At 42.8% G+C, this 20,327-nt stretch overlaps 1 protein-coding gene across 1 annotated transcript; it reads left to right on the top strand.

Moving 5' to 3' along the window:
• The first annotated feature begins 9,320 nt into the window (after positions 1–9,320).
• LOC133924658 (uncharacterized) lies at positions 9,321–12,712 on the top strand. Its single transcript, XM_062370298.1, has 4 exons — positions 9,321–10,162; positions 10,544–10,787; positions 11,820–11,896; positions 12,410–12,712. Exons 1-4 carry the CDS (start codon positions 9,458–9,460, stop codon positions 12,485–12,487), a joined length of 1,104 nt encoding a protein of 367 aa, XP_062226282.1. The 5' UTR covers positions 9,321–9,457; the 3' UTR covers positions 12,488–12,712.
• The last annotated feature ends 7,615 nt before the right edge of the window (positions 12,713–20,327 follow it).

Genomic DNA, 20,327 nt, shown 5'->3' with positions numbered 1-20,327 from the left:
TTAAGGGCGCACGGATATGTGCCAGAGTGCCATGGTAGAGCTGCTCATGTACGTACGCCCGCAAGAATAGCATGTTCTTCGGGTAGATGCAGAAAGCTGGAATTTATTATTTTCTCATGAGTGAAGCATACTCAAGTTCGATACCGATAAGAGCAAACAACTCTCGCATGTTGATTCGCGCTGGCTTTTCCCCTGTCGTTTTTACCAGGAAGTATCGAGGAAATGACCCGTTTCTACTCGCACGAAAGTGACGATATCGGATTTTAGGCTGGCAGTTTTTCAAAGTAGCAAACGTGAAATCCATGATCGTTCGTGGCTCGAGGGGCGAAGGTATATGTAGTTTTGGTGGTGCCCTGACATAAAGTAAAAAACAAATACTATACATATATTGATTATATAAATTTCTATATATTATCAGATGTGTAGGGAAATAACACCTGAATCATCTTGGCTTAAGCTTCGTCCCTTGCTTGCAGACATGATCCTTGTAGTCTAGAACCATAAGAAAATTTGATATCAATACGGTGCTCCAAAACGAGTTCAAACAATGAACCCCAGCTTTCCCGGTTCACTTTCCACGCGATGCCGTGGCGGCACTCCCGTGGCTCCACCCGACGAGCGTACGTGGAATCGCCAAAATTGACTGGCGTCTCTTTTGTCCGGAAAGTTACCGAAACGCCCCTCAGGGAAAAATCTGCGCGGCACGCCGGCCCCGGCTCCGCACCGCGCCACGAGCCCGCCCCCACCCACCGTTCGCCCGCGCGGACGAGTTGCGAAACGCGGGGGTTGCCGCGCGCCACGCGTGGGCAGCTTCGGTAATCGGTTTGCTTCCTGGCAAGGCCATCCCTGGCGGGCAAGGCCATCCCTGGCAGCGCCCATCGCGCGATTCCTTGCACGTCGCTTCGCCCGCACGGCTCCACCCGCACTGAGACCGACCTGTGGGACCCACCTAAAGGGGGGACCGCATGCCAGTGGAAGGACAATCTTTAGGCACGGTTTCCGAAGGTCAGTGATGCCGAGCCGTCATCCGACCTGGCGGGCGGACGGACGCGTCACGTTCACGACGTGGCGCTCTCCGACTGGGTTGGGCGGCGTGGGGGCATCGGGTGTGGGTTCCAGCCGCGCCTGAGATTTGAAAGACGGACCGAGAAAGGGGCCGGGCTCACCGCCGGACGTAGGGCAGTTTTAGGCTGTATCCCGGATCGGTTGGTCCAACGTCTGTTTGGTTCTTTGAATTGCACCAGCTCGTTCAGGCAGAGGAAGTTTAGATTTTGAGGATATACCTAATAGATGTTGTACCAAGAGCCATTAGCTTGTTGAGATAGGATGACGTTCAGATTTTAAGATTATATCTAATAGATGTTGTATGAAGAGTCGAAGAGGTACGATAAAATCAATCGACCCACACTATACAAGATCGATCGTCTCTTAGACGAACGGTTCCCATCACTCTTTATCGCTTCGCTCCTTCACTTCTAGTGTCGCCATACTCAACTTTGCGTCGTCACCCACCTCACAGTCCACATGCCGCTTGCTCTGAGCCCGTCGCCTCACTGAAGGAAATCGACGCCACCTCACTGAAGGAAGCCATCACCATCCCAAGAGACGTCACATGTCTCAAGCCCATCACCGAAGCCGACCATCAGCGTCATGGGAGATGCCGCCTATTGGAGAAAGCCACCACCATCCCAAGAGACCCAACACGAGATGAGGTTTCTAACATCTTTGCCCCTCCTCACATAACTGTGAACACATTGTTCACATATTGGTAGATCCACGATATATTTCTCAATGTATTGTATAAATTGGTGGATCTAAGAGCTATGAGTTCATTTGTTACATAGATTTGTGAGTTACCATAGATGATATTTTTCTCAATTTATTGTACAAATTGGTGGGTCTAAGAGCTATGAGTTTATTTGTTGCACATTTTTGTGAGTTACCATAGTTCACGTATCGATAGTTACATTTTCTAGTTGCTAGGCCTTGGAACATGAACTTTCATCATGAAAAATTGCAGTGTAAAAAAGAGAAAAAATCTCTGAAATTCTTGCATATATGCCGGGCTAAAGATGGAGAGTAAATTGTTTCTCCATAAGCAATGAATAGAAAACGGCTGAAACAGGAAGGAGTGAAAAAAGAAGATGAAAAAGGAGAGACTACAAGATTATACAAAAATATATAATTCAGTTCTTTTCCTTTGCTTTTGTAGAATCTTGTCAACAGAATTAGAGATGTCCTTGTTTTTCATATTGCTAGTTATACACAAAGTTTTTTACATCAGCTGATTGTGTATGAACTAAATTTGTAATGAGATTGGTTAATCGCAGAATATCTTATATGAGATCATTTTATCACATTTCCCCCCACCGTATGAACATGCCGAATGTCATTACAGAGTCTCATTGTTTCACATTTTGAGGTTTCAACTTGACATTCTCTGAACTAGTAGTTCCTTCGTACTTATGAGATTAGTATGAACATTTTGATGCGGTGCAAAACTGATGTGATATTACATTCCTTCGTAGTGTTTACCAGTAGCGCATGCATGCATTGTGTACTCCATATTAAACTCATAAGTTCTTGCATTCCCGTGCGTAATGTAGACGGATCAGATGAGACTTAGAAAGAGAAAAATCAAATTGTTCAATAGTGTTGATGGATATGTGGCTACTAGTATGGTGGTTGTAGCACCTGTATTTTAGCATTTAGAAAATAGCCAAAATACACTCTTGTTTTAAAAAATCTTATTTAATTAAGCCAACACAAAATCTAGGAACTATATATGTGCGTATGTACATACTCCTATGTGTGTGTATATATATACATGTATATTATTATTGGACTATGAATTCTAAAATTTCACCGGAGTCAATTTCCTAATTTTAAACCCTACATTAAATTGAGCAATTGCATTTTGGTTTCTTAGTGTACTTGTTTCTTTGTGTGGCGACTCAAATTTGAATGCCTCTCAAATTCGAATCCGTTTTAGTTCTTTTCGGCTGAATCTTAACCCAATTCAATCCTTAAAAATCGATCTTCCAATCTGGCCCAAAACCATAATTCAAGTTATTCAATTCAAGTATCTAAATTTAACTTTGATCAATAATTCAAATAATTGAATTATTCTGGATCAATTCCCTTTTTCCTAGAATCAAATTTGATCTTTGACAAATTCAAATCCAAATCTTAATTCAGATACTCTTATTTGAATTGGTGCTAAATCCAAATTTAAATACTCCTATTTGAATTTAATCCCAAATATATTCTTTCCTCCTTTTCTTCCCAGGCTGATTTCCTTCTTTTCCCTTTTGCACGACCTAGCCTCATCAGCCCAGCCGACCCTCTCTCTTTGTCCCTTGGGTCGCCTTCCTTCTCTTCTGCGAGGCCCAACACTCCTCTCTCTCTCTTCCATGCCCTGGCCTAGCAACCAGCACGGCTCCCTATTCCCTCCTCTCTGCATCGGCCTAGCGCGCCATTCCTCCCTCTCCTTCGTGTGGGCCGCTTGCACGCGCTGTCCCAACCTAACCTCATGTGCCGCCCTAGCATGACATGGCTGGAGCTATGCTTTCCCACTGCTAGTAGGCACCATGCGTCAGCACCTTCCTCCTCCTGGTCTTTATCCCACCAGCACCGCTCGCATCCAAATGGCGAGCTTAACACTGTTCACCGTCGCCATTTGACTCTGAAGGTGATATGCCCTAGAGGCAATCATAGAGATGATTATATCACACGTCTATGTTCATGTACTACCGAATAATGTGTTATTCCAAGAATGAATATCGTTTATATTGATTGGCAAGTATGTTACTTGTTCATAAAACTCTTTATTTATTTTATGATGTTATTTTTAGTCGATCTCTAGTCGTATATCATTATGATGATACATAAGATCAGCACATGTATTAATTGATGATCACGTTTTATGGATCATAGGTATAGAGATATCAGTCAATAACGTGGATATTTATGTTAGAGAACATAATGTTGGATAGATCCATCTTGAGATACTGTTGAGATTGTTATTTATGATGTGCTATCATAAAGATAGTTTTCGGGTTTGTCATGAAACATGTCGTGGGGTATGAGTGATCAAGATGGAATTTGCCCCTCCTTGATAATATGAGAGAAATCTTTGGGCCCCTCGAGTTAGTTGGATTGAGAAAGTGCATGGCCATATCAATATGATTAAAGAGTTAATTATGATGAATCCACTATTTGATCGAGTGAATGGTCAGGCTATCACAAGGGTGGCACGTAACTCGTCTTGATCTTGACTGGTATCGTGAGGCGAAGAGATTGGTGCATGTGTATATCAAAGTTCATCAGATATGATCTTTTATGTATACTCGGAAGTCAACATGTACTGCTAGGGACCGCTATTGATTTCGGTTTGGAAAGGGTTTTCGAGTCGTAGCCGTTTGTACATGAATCTAACGAGTCACACACTTAATAGGTTGGAACAAAACATGCAAATTAGATTCGTATATAGGTTTTGATTAGATTGTGATCCATGAGAAGTTAGAGTTCTAAAGGGCTTCTAACATGGGAGCCCATTGGCGAGCTATATATAAAGAGAGGCGTGGGTAGAGCGTGCTAAGGTTAAGCCACTCCAAAACCCTAACCGTAACCTTCCACACAATCTCCCAAAACCCTAGCTGCACATGCGGTGCTAGCACATCGACGCTCGGCGTTTTTGCCCAGTACGTGTGGATACCGCAGAGCCACTAATCTCCTTGGCGAGTCGAATGTGAGTTAGTTGAGGAGTTGGTCGAGGAGCACAACTATTTGCTCGGAGTTGGTCGAGGAGCACGACCACCTGCTCGGAGTTGGTCGAGGAACACGACATTAGATATAATGTTAGGGACTGTGAAATGAGGTGTAGCCCCTCCCAGGACCAAAGACCCTGTAAATATACCTTGTTACCTTATTTACTAAATTTCAAAGTTAATAGTAGATAATATTACTGGATACCTAGATAAATTGGTTTAAACTTAAAACTAAACTGTAAAGTCTTGTCCTTGAGTTATCCTTTATGCATGTACTCAACATCTTGAAGTAGTGTTATGACTTTTTGAGTATCTTCCGTACTCAGTCTTGCTTCTTTCAGATTGTTGAGATGAAGATCACTCTCGATCCAGATGAAGTTAAAGTGAAGAAGTCTAAGGTCACGTCCGCATCCAAGTTGTCTATGCATTGGGTTGTTTCGCTTTGTGCTGCTTCTTTCCGTTGTAGGCTCTTCTGTCTGGCTAGTCTACCGTGGATCCTTGTCCATGAGATCATCATTCGCTGATTTTAGATAATAATTTTTATTCGAAGTATGTATTTGATATTATTCTGTTGAATTATGTGCATATAAGCTATTTGATCTAGGGACTAATACAGCAGGCACAGAAAACTCGAGATCGGGGTCTTATAGTGGTCTTGTTACTCTGATCTAGATTACGAAATAGACGACAACCTATTGCCTATGGTACAATGGAGGAGAGTGATAAAATTAGAATCGACTATCTAAATAACAGAATTTACAGGAATGATACTTCTTGTATCAATTCAGTAAGGTTTAAGAGAGGTACTTTCTTTAATTTGTGTCAAATTTTGAGGGAATGAGCTTTGCTCTACGATAGTATACATGTTTGCATTGAGGAATAAATTGGCATGTTTTTTTAATACAATTGGACATAATCTAAGAAATATGATGGTGAGTACTAATTTCAATACATCTGGTGAAACAATTAGCTGATATTTTAGACTAGTCCTCCATACCATAGATAAGCTAAGAAATAATCTTATTCGGTCATCTTCATTGGATACCCCAAGCAAAATTGCAGAGAACCTAAGACGAGATTCATATTTTAAGGTATGAAACGTGATATTAGTGGTGTAGATTTTGTAGTGTATGTTTTTTTATCTGTTCACCATATAGGATTGCATTGGAACCATTGATGTTACAACTCTATTAGTATATGATTTGTGCTGCTATGGTCTATAATTAGTATGAGTTTGAGCTTCAATTAGAAATGTGATATAAGTGCATCAGAGTTTAACTGTTGTAAAGTGAACAACAAGCTTGCATCATTTTAGAAGTTGCTCAGTGTTAGCCATTAGATGAAACAAAAGGGTCATGCCATCTTTGATTACTAATATAAGTTGTTTTGGACGTTAAATTTGATGAGAAGAAATTAATCATATATAGTTGTTTGAAGTCACAAAAGTTGTATAATACAGAAGTAATTTTTTTTTCAGGATGAATTCAAGAATTTCATATGATTAAATACTTATATATATATATATAAATGTTGAAAAATAAAAATATTTTACTCGCATGGACTATAGGGAAATTTGTATTTGCATTCAAAGTTTTTTTTAACTTCCTGAAGTTATATCTATCTTCTACAATTGTCATCCTCGGCGACGGCCATAGGCCGCGCAAAGGGGCGTGCTATTTTCTAGTTGGTTTCGACGGATGTACTATAGTATCTCCAACAGAATTGGTATCTAATGCTACAGTACTACGAGAGAATATAGGCCCGCAAATCTGCGGAGTTACTGTAACACTGTAGCAACACTGTTCATGGAGACTGTCAGTGGGCCAGAGGATGAAAACAACGTTGGTTACTGTATCAGTACTGTAGCTAGCTGTACTGTTTACAGAGGCCGACAGTGGGACCGGAGAGAGAAAAAGAGGAGTAAAAGTTAGAAAATAGAGTAGCCGCTGGAGATGAAAAAATAAGGGATGCTGTAATAGTGATAAGGGATACTATAATAATATTTTTAAGGATAAAAATTTAAGGTAACTATTAAAAATGGTCTAAGGTACGGAGAGCAGGAGAGGTGGTGCGGCGGGACATGGCCGGACGTGTACCGCATGCACGCAATCGGCCTCAGCGTCACATGTGGCTGCACGCAGCGGAGTGCGCGCCGTGTGAGAGCGCCCTACCATCTATCATCAGTCACATGGCCGTGGGGCGTTCTCTCTTCGAAGCGACTTGAAAGCTTCGTCAGTCTTTTACAGAGGCAGAGGTTGGGATTGGATATATATGGTGGTGCACAGAGAGCCGGCTTGTCAGTGGTTGTTTGTCAGTCACTTCTCGTCTCTTTTGCCACCATCCTGCTATTTGAAGATTGCAAGAAATGCCCTTTCGAAGCCGATGGTAATAGGATGCTCACCGTCAGAAAAGGAGGGCATATTTCAGCTGTCGATCCCTGTGAGAGGCGCACCGGCGAACTTAGGTTCCAAATGGATCGATCATCCACGCTTGCGTGCCCCCGTCGTTTTCTACAAGGTCTCAGTCGTCATACCCGATACTCTTCGATACTTGTCAAAGTTGCGGACATTGAACACTCGACTTTGTTATTTGGTGGTCACCATCCCAAGTATCCACGCAACGACTCTGCTCTAGGTCCTGATCAAGCCGCCCAAAAGATCTTGTTGCAGCCTTGCAGGCTATGGCCTCGGCTAGTTCGCGTACTCCGAGCTGACGGGTTTCAGCTGTGCAAATATGGTTTGGCTACATGGACTGCTGCAACTCCTTTTAGAACGATGCGCTAGCTACTCGTTCGATGTAATCAGTTTGAAACTCGTAATGCCGAAAACGCAGAAAGGACACACTGGTTGCGAAGTTTCAGACTGCAGAATGGATAGTTCTTTCCTAGGCATTATAGTACAGCCTCGGATTAGCTGCTCTTCACTAATCAGAATGCCTGATAACCCCAACAGGACAAAATCAGTCTCGATATGGTGGATTACGTGAATCGGACAGACGTAAAGCAAAGAAAACACTCTAGTCTGAATCAAGGAAAGCTCTAAGAAAAATACAACTAGAAGACGCATTTCCAACGGAGGCAACGCAAAGATCCACGCTGCATGCTATGCAGGATGATGAGGCGACGTCAGTTCGGTTAAAAACGAACACAGCACACAAAAAAGGCATTTTCGGCTCATAACCGCCACATCTGTGTGCGATCTGCGCCGTTTCCTGATGTGTCGCGCAGTTGCTCGTCTGCAATTTGCTGGCGGGGGGAGCTAAGAGCGCCAGCCAATTTGATGGTGCGTGCTCATGTGATTGTCCACTCAGCCAGCCCAACATGCAGAAAGAAGGCAGGCACACCTAAAAAGCCACCGAGCTTTCCCCTCCCATTGCCGAAAACTGCTTGCCCACTCGGCCGTTTAGTTTTTTTTTTTTTAACATTTTCGCTACTCACATGGCACGTTATCTTCTTCTTAGTGGATGACGGGTAGCAGCATCGAGTAGTGACGGTTCATGGTGGCTCTTTCGCTATGGTCGTGAACGGTGGTGCGTTCCACTTGCACCAAGGGAAGTGATGGGGGGTCGGTGCCATCAAAATCTTGCCGTTCACAACAAGCAAAGAGGTCCTGGGAAAGTCTCATCCCAGCTACGAGCATTACTCGTACTACTTTTGAAATGGATGGTGTGAGTTTGTCAAATGCTCGACAAGCCGCTATTGAGACGTACGAGTATTACTGCTTGACTACTTTGTAAGCAATCGAACGGTCAGAACTCAGTAGTCTTCGTTAAGAACGTCAAGGATCACGTGATTATCTCATGGATCTAGTAGTTTGGGAGCAAATAATTCACCTAGTCTATCCAGGTTCGAGGATCATTGTAAATTGATAAAACACTGAGCGGACGTCTTCCCCTCAGTGTTCTCGTAACATCACGCATCATGAGTGGGTGGTTAGCACTACCGATCCATAGAGTTGAATTATGCAAGAGAGTAAAGAAGAGAGAGCCCTTGTTCACTGGGTCTGCATCCTCCACCAACTAAAATATCTACTATATAAAATAAAAGTTGATTCCAGCGTCACATTTTCTCATACTCTCCTCCCATACAACAAAAATCTTTAAAATTCGAATAATTTACTCATTATTATCATCCACATTCGTCTTCTAAACTCCCCAAATGGTTACCGTTATGCATATGAGATCCTTTAAAATTAAAAGAAAAATTAGCGGATAATCTATTGCTTCTTTTTCGAATCTTATTTGAAATCAAATAATGACATCACTCCCTGTTCATTCGGTGGTATTACTATGACACATCAATATCTCCATACCTTGATTTTGTGTTTGATATTAACACATCTAATATTTATATTTTTGTTGCAACGTACAAACACTTAGCTAGTATTTTTTTTAAGTATAGTGAATGTATTTAAGGACCGCACAGTGGAGACCACATTATCATGGGCCGGATTATCATGTGATATGGGCGGGGCTGTGAATTTGCGAAACCGTAGAAGTGTGTTGGTGTGTTCGATTCCGCCGCAATTTATATGGCCGTTTTGCAACCGGGGCAACTTCACAAACGACTTCCGAAGCCCAGCCCATAAAGATCTTCCAATCTCACGTTCCATTGGAATGGAAAACCGCTACAAATTCCCACGAGGCCAGAAAACCAAGCAACGTCGAGCCCAAAACCCTACTTCCCTACCATGCCGGCCCTCCGCTCCCCATTCGCCGGCGGCGACCTCCCCGCTGGCGAGATCGACCCTGACTACCTCTACTTCCTCCAGCACATCCGCCTCGACGGCGACTCCTACGCCCTCGAGCTCCCGGGCCACGGCGCCTCCCCTCCCTCCGTCCTCAGGTACGAGGCCCCGCTCGCCACCAGCTCCGACGGCGAGTGCGTCTCCGACCCCTCCGCAGGCCGCCTGAGCACCAGCCGACGCGCGGAACAGAAGGGCTCGTCCGCGTCGGTGGAGGCGGAACCCGCGTGGTACGATTCCCTCGGCGACGTCGACGAGGATTACCGCATCTTCCTGCAGCACACGCGATTGGTGGATGGACAATTGGTTCTCGAGATCGGGGGCGTCGTCGTTAACTACGATCAGGCGGATGCGGCGCGGTATGGAGGCTGCAGCGAGCCCGAGGAGGATAAGAGGAGAGGGGAACAGGCGGCCGTTGCTTCGCCGGGGAAAAGGGTCGGTGTTGGAGGGAAGAGGGAGGGGGCTGTCTCGGATGCTCCAGCGACAGTTGTTCCGGGGCAGTACGCGTGCGATTGGCGTGCTGATCCGACACCAGTGCAACAAGTGAAAGATGATGGACTGTTGGACGCTACGACTGCAAGTACGCTAAATGGTGTGTATTGGGAAGCGAGCTCAAGCAATGTCCACGATGCGAGGCTTCGTGCTGATTCGGTGAGGAATTCAGATACTTTCAGTTACAAGTCGTTGTCACTTGTGCTTGCTGTTTATCAATAGAATGTGGAATATATATTAACTCTCAGTGCGCAAATAATTTCCTCATTTTTATACGTATGCTTGTTCTTGTGCCACATCTGTGTCAGATAAGAATGTAGAATTATGCCAATACGTTTTTTTAACATGCCTTTTAGAACTTATTTTCAAAATGCTGATGTTAATACCTCATACAACTTGTTTGAAAATTTTCTTTTTGATCATAGTACCCAATCTTGTTGTATTCTTGTCAAGAATGGAGCATCCATGACGTTCTGAGTTCTGACATCTTTCTTCCTTTGCCTTTTTGATTGGTCCTTCCTTGTTATTCACCTCATATAGGTGGGGAAAGCAGAAAAAGAACTAGGTGTCATATGGCCTGTGCATATCACCGGAAGGCCAGATTCAGATTTCAAGCGAAGGTTATTCCAGGTCCTTATGAAACCAGTTGTTCGGAAAGAGTATTATAAACTGTTTGAAATGGCTACTATTCGTACTCCGTTAATGAAGCAACGGCAGTTTCGCAATGAAACGAAATTCTACGCAACGGAGGAGATGGGCAGTTCATATCTGGATCATTACCCAGGTATAATTTTGTATCATTACATATATCCTGTTTATAAACACTGCCTGTTTATTGGTTCGTCCTTTAGGCACTAGTTATGTTTGCTGATTGCTGAATTATGTCTTATATTTATTCTAATCATTTTTGTAAATTAATTTGCCATCAGCTGTGTTTTAAGTAAATTTCGTGTATGATGCTGTGTATTGTGTCAAACAATATTTCCGTAATTCATGAACAGTTTTGTCCTATCCTGAATGACAGACATTGTTGCTGTCCATGTTTGTTGAACATTGATGGTCCAGCATTATGTTGTTCAATTTAATTAGCTTTATATATCTATATATGTTTTAATATATTACTCCCTGGTTCAGTTGCCACTTGACTGAAACAGCTTATTGATGGTTTGGTTGAATCTAATGTCTATGGTTGTGGATATAGCCTTTCTGAGGCGACATCTTGACATCCTTGGTTGTTCCTTTCAAGCCTGTAGGCTTAACAACAGGAGCTTAACATATAAAAAGATGTGTTATTCAACAATTGTCATCGCATGAATTGTCCTAGAGTTTTGAAATTTCAATTTTCAATTATTGAAATCTATAGTTGACTGTGTGCAAGATATCCATGTTTTTTGGAGCACTTTAATTTGTATTATACAGCATTGCAAATATCAGACAGTCTGTTGTTGAATGCTATATATTGACAATGTCCTATTTCAATTTAACAATTGTTTCTTCTGAGCTTTAAGCTCATATGCTGAGATCAGTGTCACAACTTGAATTAAACGCCCACAGTAGATCCATTCTGTTGGATAATAACCGTTGTATTTCACATGAAAAGTTTTCTTTCCTCCGCTAGGTGACTAAGCTGCTTTTGTTATCACTGAGTAGTTAGTGCAGAAACTAACCACCAAGCACATCTATACTCTATAGTTAGTATTGACTATTGAGTAATGTAATTTGTTATTGTTTGAGAAAGAATACTGTTTTTCTTCAACTGGTCAGATTTAAATATGATTATAGTACTAATTAACGCTTTTTGTTTATTTAACTTCAGATCTTGCCGAACAAGTTATGAACACTGGCCTTCGCCATGGCCTAGCTCTGTTGCGAGGGTTTTTCTTCTGGTTGCAGGTAACCTCACTATTTCTTGGATTTCTTAATAGTCATGTAGGCAGTGCCTGTTGTCTGCATCATTTTATTGGCAACAGTTGTCATATATCTAATCAATATGTTTCCACTTTCCACACCTTGTTCAAACACAAGTCTCTTACTCTGCAACAGTTAAGGTCCCCTACAGCGTACTGCTTATTGTGTACTTGGCTACTCGCACATTGCTCGCAGTTAGAGTAAACATATTCTTCTGGTAGAATTAGATGTTTTTTTTTAAAAAAAAGAGAGAGGTGACAAACAGTTTTTCTGCCCAGCTGGTCCAATAGCCCATTTGAAGATCAGGCTGCGCAGGGCTGATATGAATCATAATGGATTCAGTTTGTTTGCAGCATTTGTGTATACTATCATCTTAGTGGCAAGATGTTGCATTTCGCAAGGGTACAGCTGTACAGCATAAGTACCTAAGCAGCATCATTTTTTGCAGACTGAATTCGCAAATTTTGCTATATTTTTTTTTCCATCATTTTTATGCAGAACAATGCCCACGAAGATCAGTTCAAGCCATGGGTAGATGATTCTAAAGATCACGAGGTTATTCGTTTGGTGGACTGAGCTTATACCTACTAGCTGGCTATATCCTTAGTTTGCTCGATTTCTCTTTACGGCGATAATAACTCTGCAAGGGTGACAAATCGTCCTCAGCAGAGAATGCGCATGTATATTCGAGATCTAATGTTCATGAGTCTTTTTCTCTTGGGATAATAAATGCATATATCTTTCAGCTATTGGATGAATAAACGATTCCCTACTGAAATTTCATACATCTGATCTTACTTCTGGGATCTGGTTACCGGTGAATCTGAGAAGTGGTTTCTCCATGCTGAAGTTAGACTGTCACTTAACTACTGAGTTGTGCAGAATCTCCCCATCATTGAGCAGTTCATGGTGTAGTGCTGAAAATCGGATCCAGACAAGATGGGTGGAGTCTGGGGGGAGCCCCTCTTATGACAACAGGATTACAGAAATCAGTCTGACCATGTGTTAATCTCACCGATGGCCACCCTTCATCCCCAGCCACCAACGCTTACCGCTGCAACTTGACAAATGACTAGTCATTCAATTGGGGATTCGAGAACTTTCACTGAGAAAATCCCCGAATTCCAACCAAAAAGTAGCCGACTCTTACAATTTTGCCAGTAACACCGGTGGATTGCCGAAAAGCGCAGATTAGCAATTCGGAACCAGTCTCCGGTAGAGTTGCACACTGGCACTGCCTGCTTTGTCAGGACGTAACACACCCCTACAAATTTGTCAGAAACAGCCGGCGGCGGTCGGATAGCTACTGAAGCGCTACCGTTCCATCCGCAGAGTCGATTCTTCACAAATATCTTCGTAAGAGCTTGCCCAATAATTTTTTGAGGAAGATGCATGCCCAATTATAGGGAATAGCATCGTCTAGATAACATGTTCATGTCATCTACGGACAACATAGTAGACAACCTCCAACATATTAGTTTGTTGTTGGTGGCAAGTTATTAGAATAGTAAATTCTAAATCGGATCGGAGACTCCATGATATGGTAGTAGGATCGACATACAATATAAGATTCCACCTAATTCCATCAAAAATTACAATTTTCAATTTGTTGTGTTATTCCAAGAAAGATTTGATAGCTTGTTAGTCTGGAACCTAATTTAATTCATAACTATATGTTCTACTCACCTTGCAAATATACCTTGGTAAAATAGCATTCTACCCGTAACTCCGCCCAAGAGGAAATATTTCGAGAGTGGGTCCTAAAGGACTTCCCTCTACTCAAAGTGATGAGATTCACAATAATACAATAATCAAGAAAAAAAGCTTTTCTCTCTCCCAACCCACTTGTTCTTCTTCTCTCACCCGTCCCTCACTAACCCGTCCCCCATCCAGGGACGGGGATGGGGGGTAGGGCTAAACCCCCCAATGAAACATTGTTTCAGAGGAGCCCTCTAATCTTCCTGCTAATTACTATTGTTAGGTGATGTACCTCCTCCTCATTGCTGTTTTCTGCTCTTCTAAGACCAATAGGCCCAACCAACCAAGGCTGTAGGTCTTTTTGCCAAGCCCGACCATCCCAATCTCTAACTGAGAATTAGGTATTGAACTAAGTATTAGAGTTAGATTGATTGGGTAAGGTTAATCAAATTAGGTATGTGCTTTGATTATGATGCCATGAATAATCTAATTCCCCTTTTTATCTAGGTGTTGATCTTTTTATCTAGGTTAAGGAATGGTTAGTGGCAATTGACATATGGTGTATTCAAGAATTCAAAGATGAGGTTAAATTTTGTTGGGCAAGCTACTTTTTTCATGTCAAGGTAATCCCGGTATTATACTACGATATTTTTGTTTTTTTAAGCTTTATATATACACTTTTATTAGAACATACCATATCTATATCATGTATCAAGTACCATATTTGTCCACCCTCGATTGACGGTCATTTTAGCTTTGGCTCTGTCTTTGGCCGGTTGGCCCCCCTATGGCCAATTCTTGGCTTTGCCCCTGCCTTTGTCCTCTATGTCTCCCATACATACTACATACAAGAAACCACAGACCAAATCCTCCATATCCGATTATGTTCTCCACCGTCAGCAGCTATAATCAACCACTCTCCACTTCTTCTAATGTATCCACCAACTTGATAGCGCCCTCGTTGCCCGAATTGGAAGCCGTGGGATGAGGTGGATCTACAACTCCTGGATGGCAAAGGCGACGCCGACAACACGGATGTCCTTCCTTCTTTGACCGACGCCTCTCTTGTTGTTACTCTAATCTTTTGCTAGTGCTACTACCGCTCTAGCGTGATTTGCCACCACTGTACAAATTATAATAGCAACCTAGAGTGTGATTTCAGCTAAGTCTATGACTTGGAGTGGAAAGATAGGTTCATAAAGCCGCACAAATCTATGATTTGAATCGTGATTTTAACAACCATGGTTGGTTATAACACTTAATTAATTTTATGTGGAATATGAGAGAGAATATAGTGGGTCCCAACATACGAAGGATAAATATGTTAAAGCACATGTAGAAGCAGCTTTTGCGTAAGAGTCAATTATCTTCTCCCTTGTTTCGCTCTACCGGTTAAAACTGTGTTGGTGTGAATGCGCTAATATCTTGACCAGACATCCTTCGCAGCTTTAGAATTCGACACCGACTTTGTAAAATAAAATGCCCCAGTTCGCTCCATATAAAGGGAAACCGCGTCTCCTCGCGGTGGGGTGCGCCAAAGCAACCTGGGACCCCGGAGGGGTCACTACAAAAAAAGCGTTGGCGCCTTCTTTTGTACTCCAGTCGATTCTCAAAACCACCCCATAGATGAAAAGCTCCGATCATACTGTCGCCACAAAAGCCCTACTCCTTCGGCACCACTGGCTTGTCCGCAGACAAGATCGCCGAGATTGACCTTGACTACCTCTACTTCCTTAGGCATGTCTGCCTCAACGGCCAAACCTACACGATCGAGATCCTGTCCAATGACGGCTCTTCCCCTCCCTAAGTCATCAAGTACGAGGAACCCCTATTGCCGGCCCTGAAGGCGGGGCGAAAGGCTAGTACAACTCCGACCCCAACATCGTTGAGGACTACCGCCTCTTCCTCTGGCACATTTGCACAATGAAAATGCCAAAATGGTGTTCAAGATTGAGGGGGGGGGGGGTCTCAATGACTCTTGGGAATGATAGCGAGGAGGAGGAGGAAGAGGAGGAGGAGGAGGAGGGTGATGGCAATGTTGGGATGGAGGAGGAGGAGGAGAAGGAAAAGGAGAAGAAGGATAACAATGAGAGCAAGGCCGAGGAGGACATTCCCGCGAAAGGGGAGGACGATTTTGGGATGGAGGAGGATGAGGAGAAGGATAACGATGCTAATGTTTTGGATTTTGAGGAACGTGCACAAAAGGTAACCACGTTCCATTTTTATCCCTTGTGAAACGTTATTACGTCTATTTTCCATACCTCTGGTGCCCCTGATTGCATACATTCTTTTCTTGCCTGGCCTAAAAGATGGAGGAAGAGGAGGAGAACATTGATGTTTCAGCGCAGAAGGTACCACTACCATGTCATTTCCATCTTTTTGTGAAATGTTGTCATGTTTGTTTTCCATGCCTCCAACGCCCCTGATCCATCTTTTTGTTTTCTTTTCTTGTCACGTCCGCGATGTGCTTGGCCTAAAAGGTGAAGGAGGAGGTGGTGGAAGAAGAAGAGCAACCTTTGAATAGGGAGGCGAGCTCAAGCAAGGGACATGATGTCATGCCGCAATATATTTTGATGAGAATTTCCTATACCTCTTGTTTCACCAGTGCGTGATGTTGGTTAAATGAATGAATGGCCCATCTCCCTAGGATATATATGTGCTTTCAGTGCTTGTTCAAATAAGAGATACTTGGACATTGATCCCTAGAATTTATAAATTCCCAGAGTAATCCCCTAATCCAAATAGGGGGTTAATGTGCAATTTTTTTCTAATTTATAATTGTGCACACCCTTAGCTGTCAAATAATACACATCCTTATCTATCAAACAAGAATATAGAATTTACTAATGTGTTTCATAACAGAGTGTGTGTACCTTAACATCCCCCCCATAACATGACGACTTGTAGTATTAAGGTTTCGATGCGTGGTAGTGTGATTTTAAATCTTACAACTAAGTGATAGCCTACTATTTTTCTTTCTTTAGACAAGAAGCTTAACCCACTATTTTAAAGGTTGCAGTCCATGCTAGTGTTGTAATTTTTTATTATTCTATTGTGTTCACCAATCAGGCATCCATGCTGGCATTAGAATTCAGTTTTCAAGATTGATTTGTGTCTTGCTCGCAATATTGTCAAACGTTAGAATTATAGTGTTACCAGAACAACCAATTTTTATGCTTAGGTTTGACTTTAATCCTTAAGTATGTCGATAAGAAATCATGCTAATAACAACTCAAGATGACTCTAGATAATTTTGCTTGCCAACTTATCAGAAAGGTTATCAAGAAAATTATGTAATCTACATTTTGTCAAGTCTTGGCTCAACCTAGCATATTAATTTCTAGCCATTTTCAGCATCAACATTCATGGCCATCATATCATGACCATGATTGCCTAAACTTAACCCCATATCCTTTTCGGATATCACCGCATCATTGTTTTAACATGGTTTCAAGCCATTGTTGCATCATGTTCCTGCTGGACCTCTTTTCCATAACTCCTTGATCATGTTCTCTTTTGTGAATCATTTGACTAGGTAGTAGTGAACCGAGAGCCAAAAGAAATGGTAAATTGATTGATAGCTCTAAGCAAGGAGGCAAATCACACTCCTTGGTCTTTTAGAACCTACATATACACAATCTTTTTTAACATGCATTATATATTTACTGATATTTAAATATCTGATTAAATGTGTTTAAGAAATTAAATTGGAATTAGAGTTGCCAAGTCCACTCTAAAAACTATCCTATTTCTATCTGGCCCATTGATTCCCCTTTGGTAGACCCTAGCATAATCCAAGCTTGTAAATAGTAGGCTTAGTTTGGCTAAACTTTTGTGCTAAACGAGTCCACATCCGTGTAGGGGAAGTATTCAAACTTGGGAAAAGCCTAGCCTAGGTATAAAGTATGAGATCAACAACAAGGCTAGAAATATTTTATTCGTAAGCTTGAGTTGGAATGAGTTTGACAGGGTTCAGCACCTCCGTACTGTCCGAGAGATCTAGTCTACTCTGAATGTCTTTTATAAAGACACTAATCAGATTAAGGCTAGATGCCAAAGTACATAAAACCAAAAATATCAAATATTTGTGCAAGGACCCGGTGAATTTTTGTATGCTATGTTTGATAGATTTGATGGAATTGTTAGCAACTTTAGATCAACTGATGTTTTGCTATACTATGATCATGAGAGGGCGATCAACTGGTGTTTTGCTATACTCTGATCATGAGAGGGCGATCAAAATTCTCTATGCTCTTGATTGTAGCATATGAGAAGTGAATATCTCGAGCATTGAAGGGTTACTAAGTTATGACATATTGACTTGTGATGAACTCTTCAGCAAGCTCAAGTCTATCGAGATAGCCAAGGCGGTTCGGATAGGTCTCAAAAACCTTTGTCTCATAATATGATGTTGGTTTTCGGATCTAATGGTAGCAATTAGGCTGGAGCTAACTTCTCTTATGCTAACACCTCATTAAGTGAATTTGCTTTGTCTTCCTTGGTTTCTATCATAGAGGAGCAGGTGGACACAATGGATGATGAGGACCTTGCTCTTATTGTGAAGAAATTCACTCGCTTCTATAACAATCATCGAGACCAGAGGATGGGTGGCTCTTATACCTGTTTTGAGTGTGGTGACACCATTCACTCCGAGACGGACTGCCCCAAGCTCAAGAAGAGGGAAGACTGCGACCACGACTATGACAAGCATAAGAAGAAGAACAAAAAGGCCTTATTCAAGAAGAACCGTGACAAGATGACCAAGAAGGCGGCCAAGGAGGCTTCCAGTACGTTCGTGGCAGTTCTTAGCGTCATCGACACCTCTTCTAGCGACGAGGAGAGCTTGGAGGAGGAGGAGCTTCTGGTGAAGGACAAGAAAAAGGAGAAGAACAAGGACTTCACCGGACTTTGCTTCATAGTAGATGACAACAATGATAACGACCCTGAGCTTGATTCCTCCAAAGTATTTCCTTTCTACGATCAGCTTTCCATCCATGTCGATACCTTAAATGATGGTCTTATTAGTTATGATAGGTTACTTAAAAAAGTTATGCATAAGTTGAAGGAGTTTAGGCCTAAGTATGGGTCTATTTCTACCGAGCTTGCATTAATTAGGTCTAGGTCTGATGATGAGGAGTGTGAGAGTTGTTTGGTGGTTATGGCTGAACTTACCAAGCTTCAGAATGCGCACGCTCAAGTCACTAATCGGTTTGAGAGTGCCAAGAAGAAGCTCCTTGAGGAGGAGTCTAGGTCTAGTCTCTGAGGTGTTTGCAAGAATTGCCTTTTGTTTGCGAAAGATGTTGAGTTGAAAGATAAGTGCATTAGAGAGTTAGAATCTAGATTGGAGAGTGGTGAGAGTTCTAAGGATGTGCGACCGAATTGCTCCACTTGCACCATCTTTGAGGATAAATTCAGCTGGGTTAGAGGGCAAGTTCAGAATCTCTTGACTAAGGATGAGTATCTCCTTTCTCTAGTGGAGAAATGCTCAGAGGGTAAGAAAAAAATAAATTTGATCTTGACCAAGACTATGATGTGTGCTGATAAGGCTAGATTGGCTTTGAGTTTGGGTTTTGAGAGAGTTGCTTACACCAGTCCCCAGTTCGTTCGTACGCATTAGCTTTCAAATTAATTAGATATATGTCATTACAAATAGTACAGTTTAGAGAAATACCATTATAAATCGTGTATTTGGAAACATACCATTACAAAATCTCTGAAATCGGAACCGTGCCATTATCTACGTCTATGGATCCATTTTATACATTTTTTCGCTTCAATATTTCTGTATGGACCATTTTGCCCTCATCTTCAACCTAAGCCATCAGCGTCTTCCTTCGATACTCACTCTCACCGAACTCATCTTCTCCTGCTCCTCCTCCGACTAGGCCTCGCCAATTCCGGCGAGCTCGCCATCACCCTCGCCAGATGCCTCCTCTGCTTCGTCCCACTTCTCCTCCTACGATGACGGTTACTGGGTGGTGGTGCTGGTCTCGCCTTGGAACTGACTGTCGATCCCCTCCGTCGTGGAACTCTCCCACCGATGAGCTCTGCCTCAATTCCTCATGCAGAGGATACCTAGGGGGCACCTTTCTAACCTTCCATAGCTGCCGATTGCAGGGCTCCCTAGTCGTGGAGGCCCCACGACAAGCGCCCCATCCTTCCGCCGTTGCTCCCCATTGGTCACCCTCATTGGAGCTCCAATGCTGTTGCAGACCACACGGTGAGCTTCACCTAGGTTCCTAGTCACTCTCAGCTCCTCGCTTAAGCACGTGCACGATTGGAGCCAAAATCTGCCAACTCCGGCCATGGCTCCGTCGGCACGGCTTCGGCGACCCTTGGTCCCCAGGTCAAGGCCGCGCACATCACACCATGACCTTGAGCATGCCCCTGCGTTCAAACTCAGCATGAACATGCCTAGCGCACACATCCACCATGAACTACCGCTGTTGCAGCCGCCACTTTGCCACCGTCGTCCAGCTAGCTCAGGCCACCTCCAGCTATGAGGCCACCACTAGTGGACTCCTTGCTAGCTCCCTGGCCAATTTCGCTGGTCGCCGGCCAGCTTTCTCCACCACAAAGCATCCACCAGCGCATGTAGCTGAAGCGCCCCAGAGAGCAGCGACACGGCCGCACGGTCTAGACTAGAGTCAATCCAAGGGCAAAATTGTCTGATCAAAAGTGATTTCTTGGCAATGTAGCAGGAAAATGTAAGTAATGG

The sequence above is a fragment of the Phragmites australis genome, chromosome 7 (genome assembly GCF_958298935.1).
Source record: "Phragmites australis chromosome 7, lpPhrAust1.1, whole genome shotgun sequence".
Taxonomy (NCBI): domain Eukaryota; kingdom Viridiplantae; phylum Streptophyta; class Magnoliopsida; order Poales; family Poaceae; genus Phragmites; species Phragmites australis.
The sequence above is the reverse complement of the archived record's forward strand: the minus strand, read 5'-3'. Positions and strand labels throughout refer to the sequence as shown.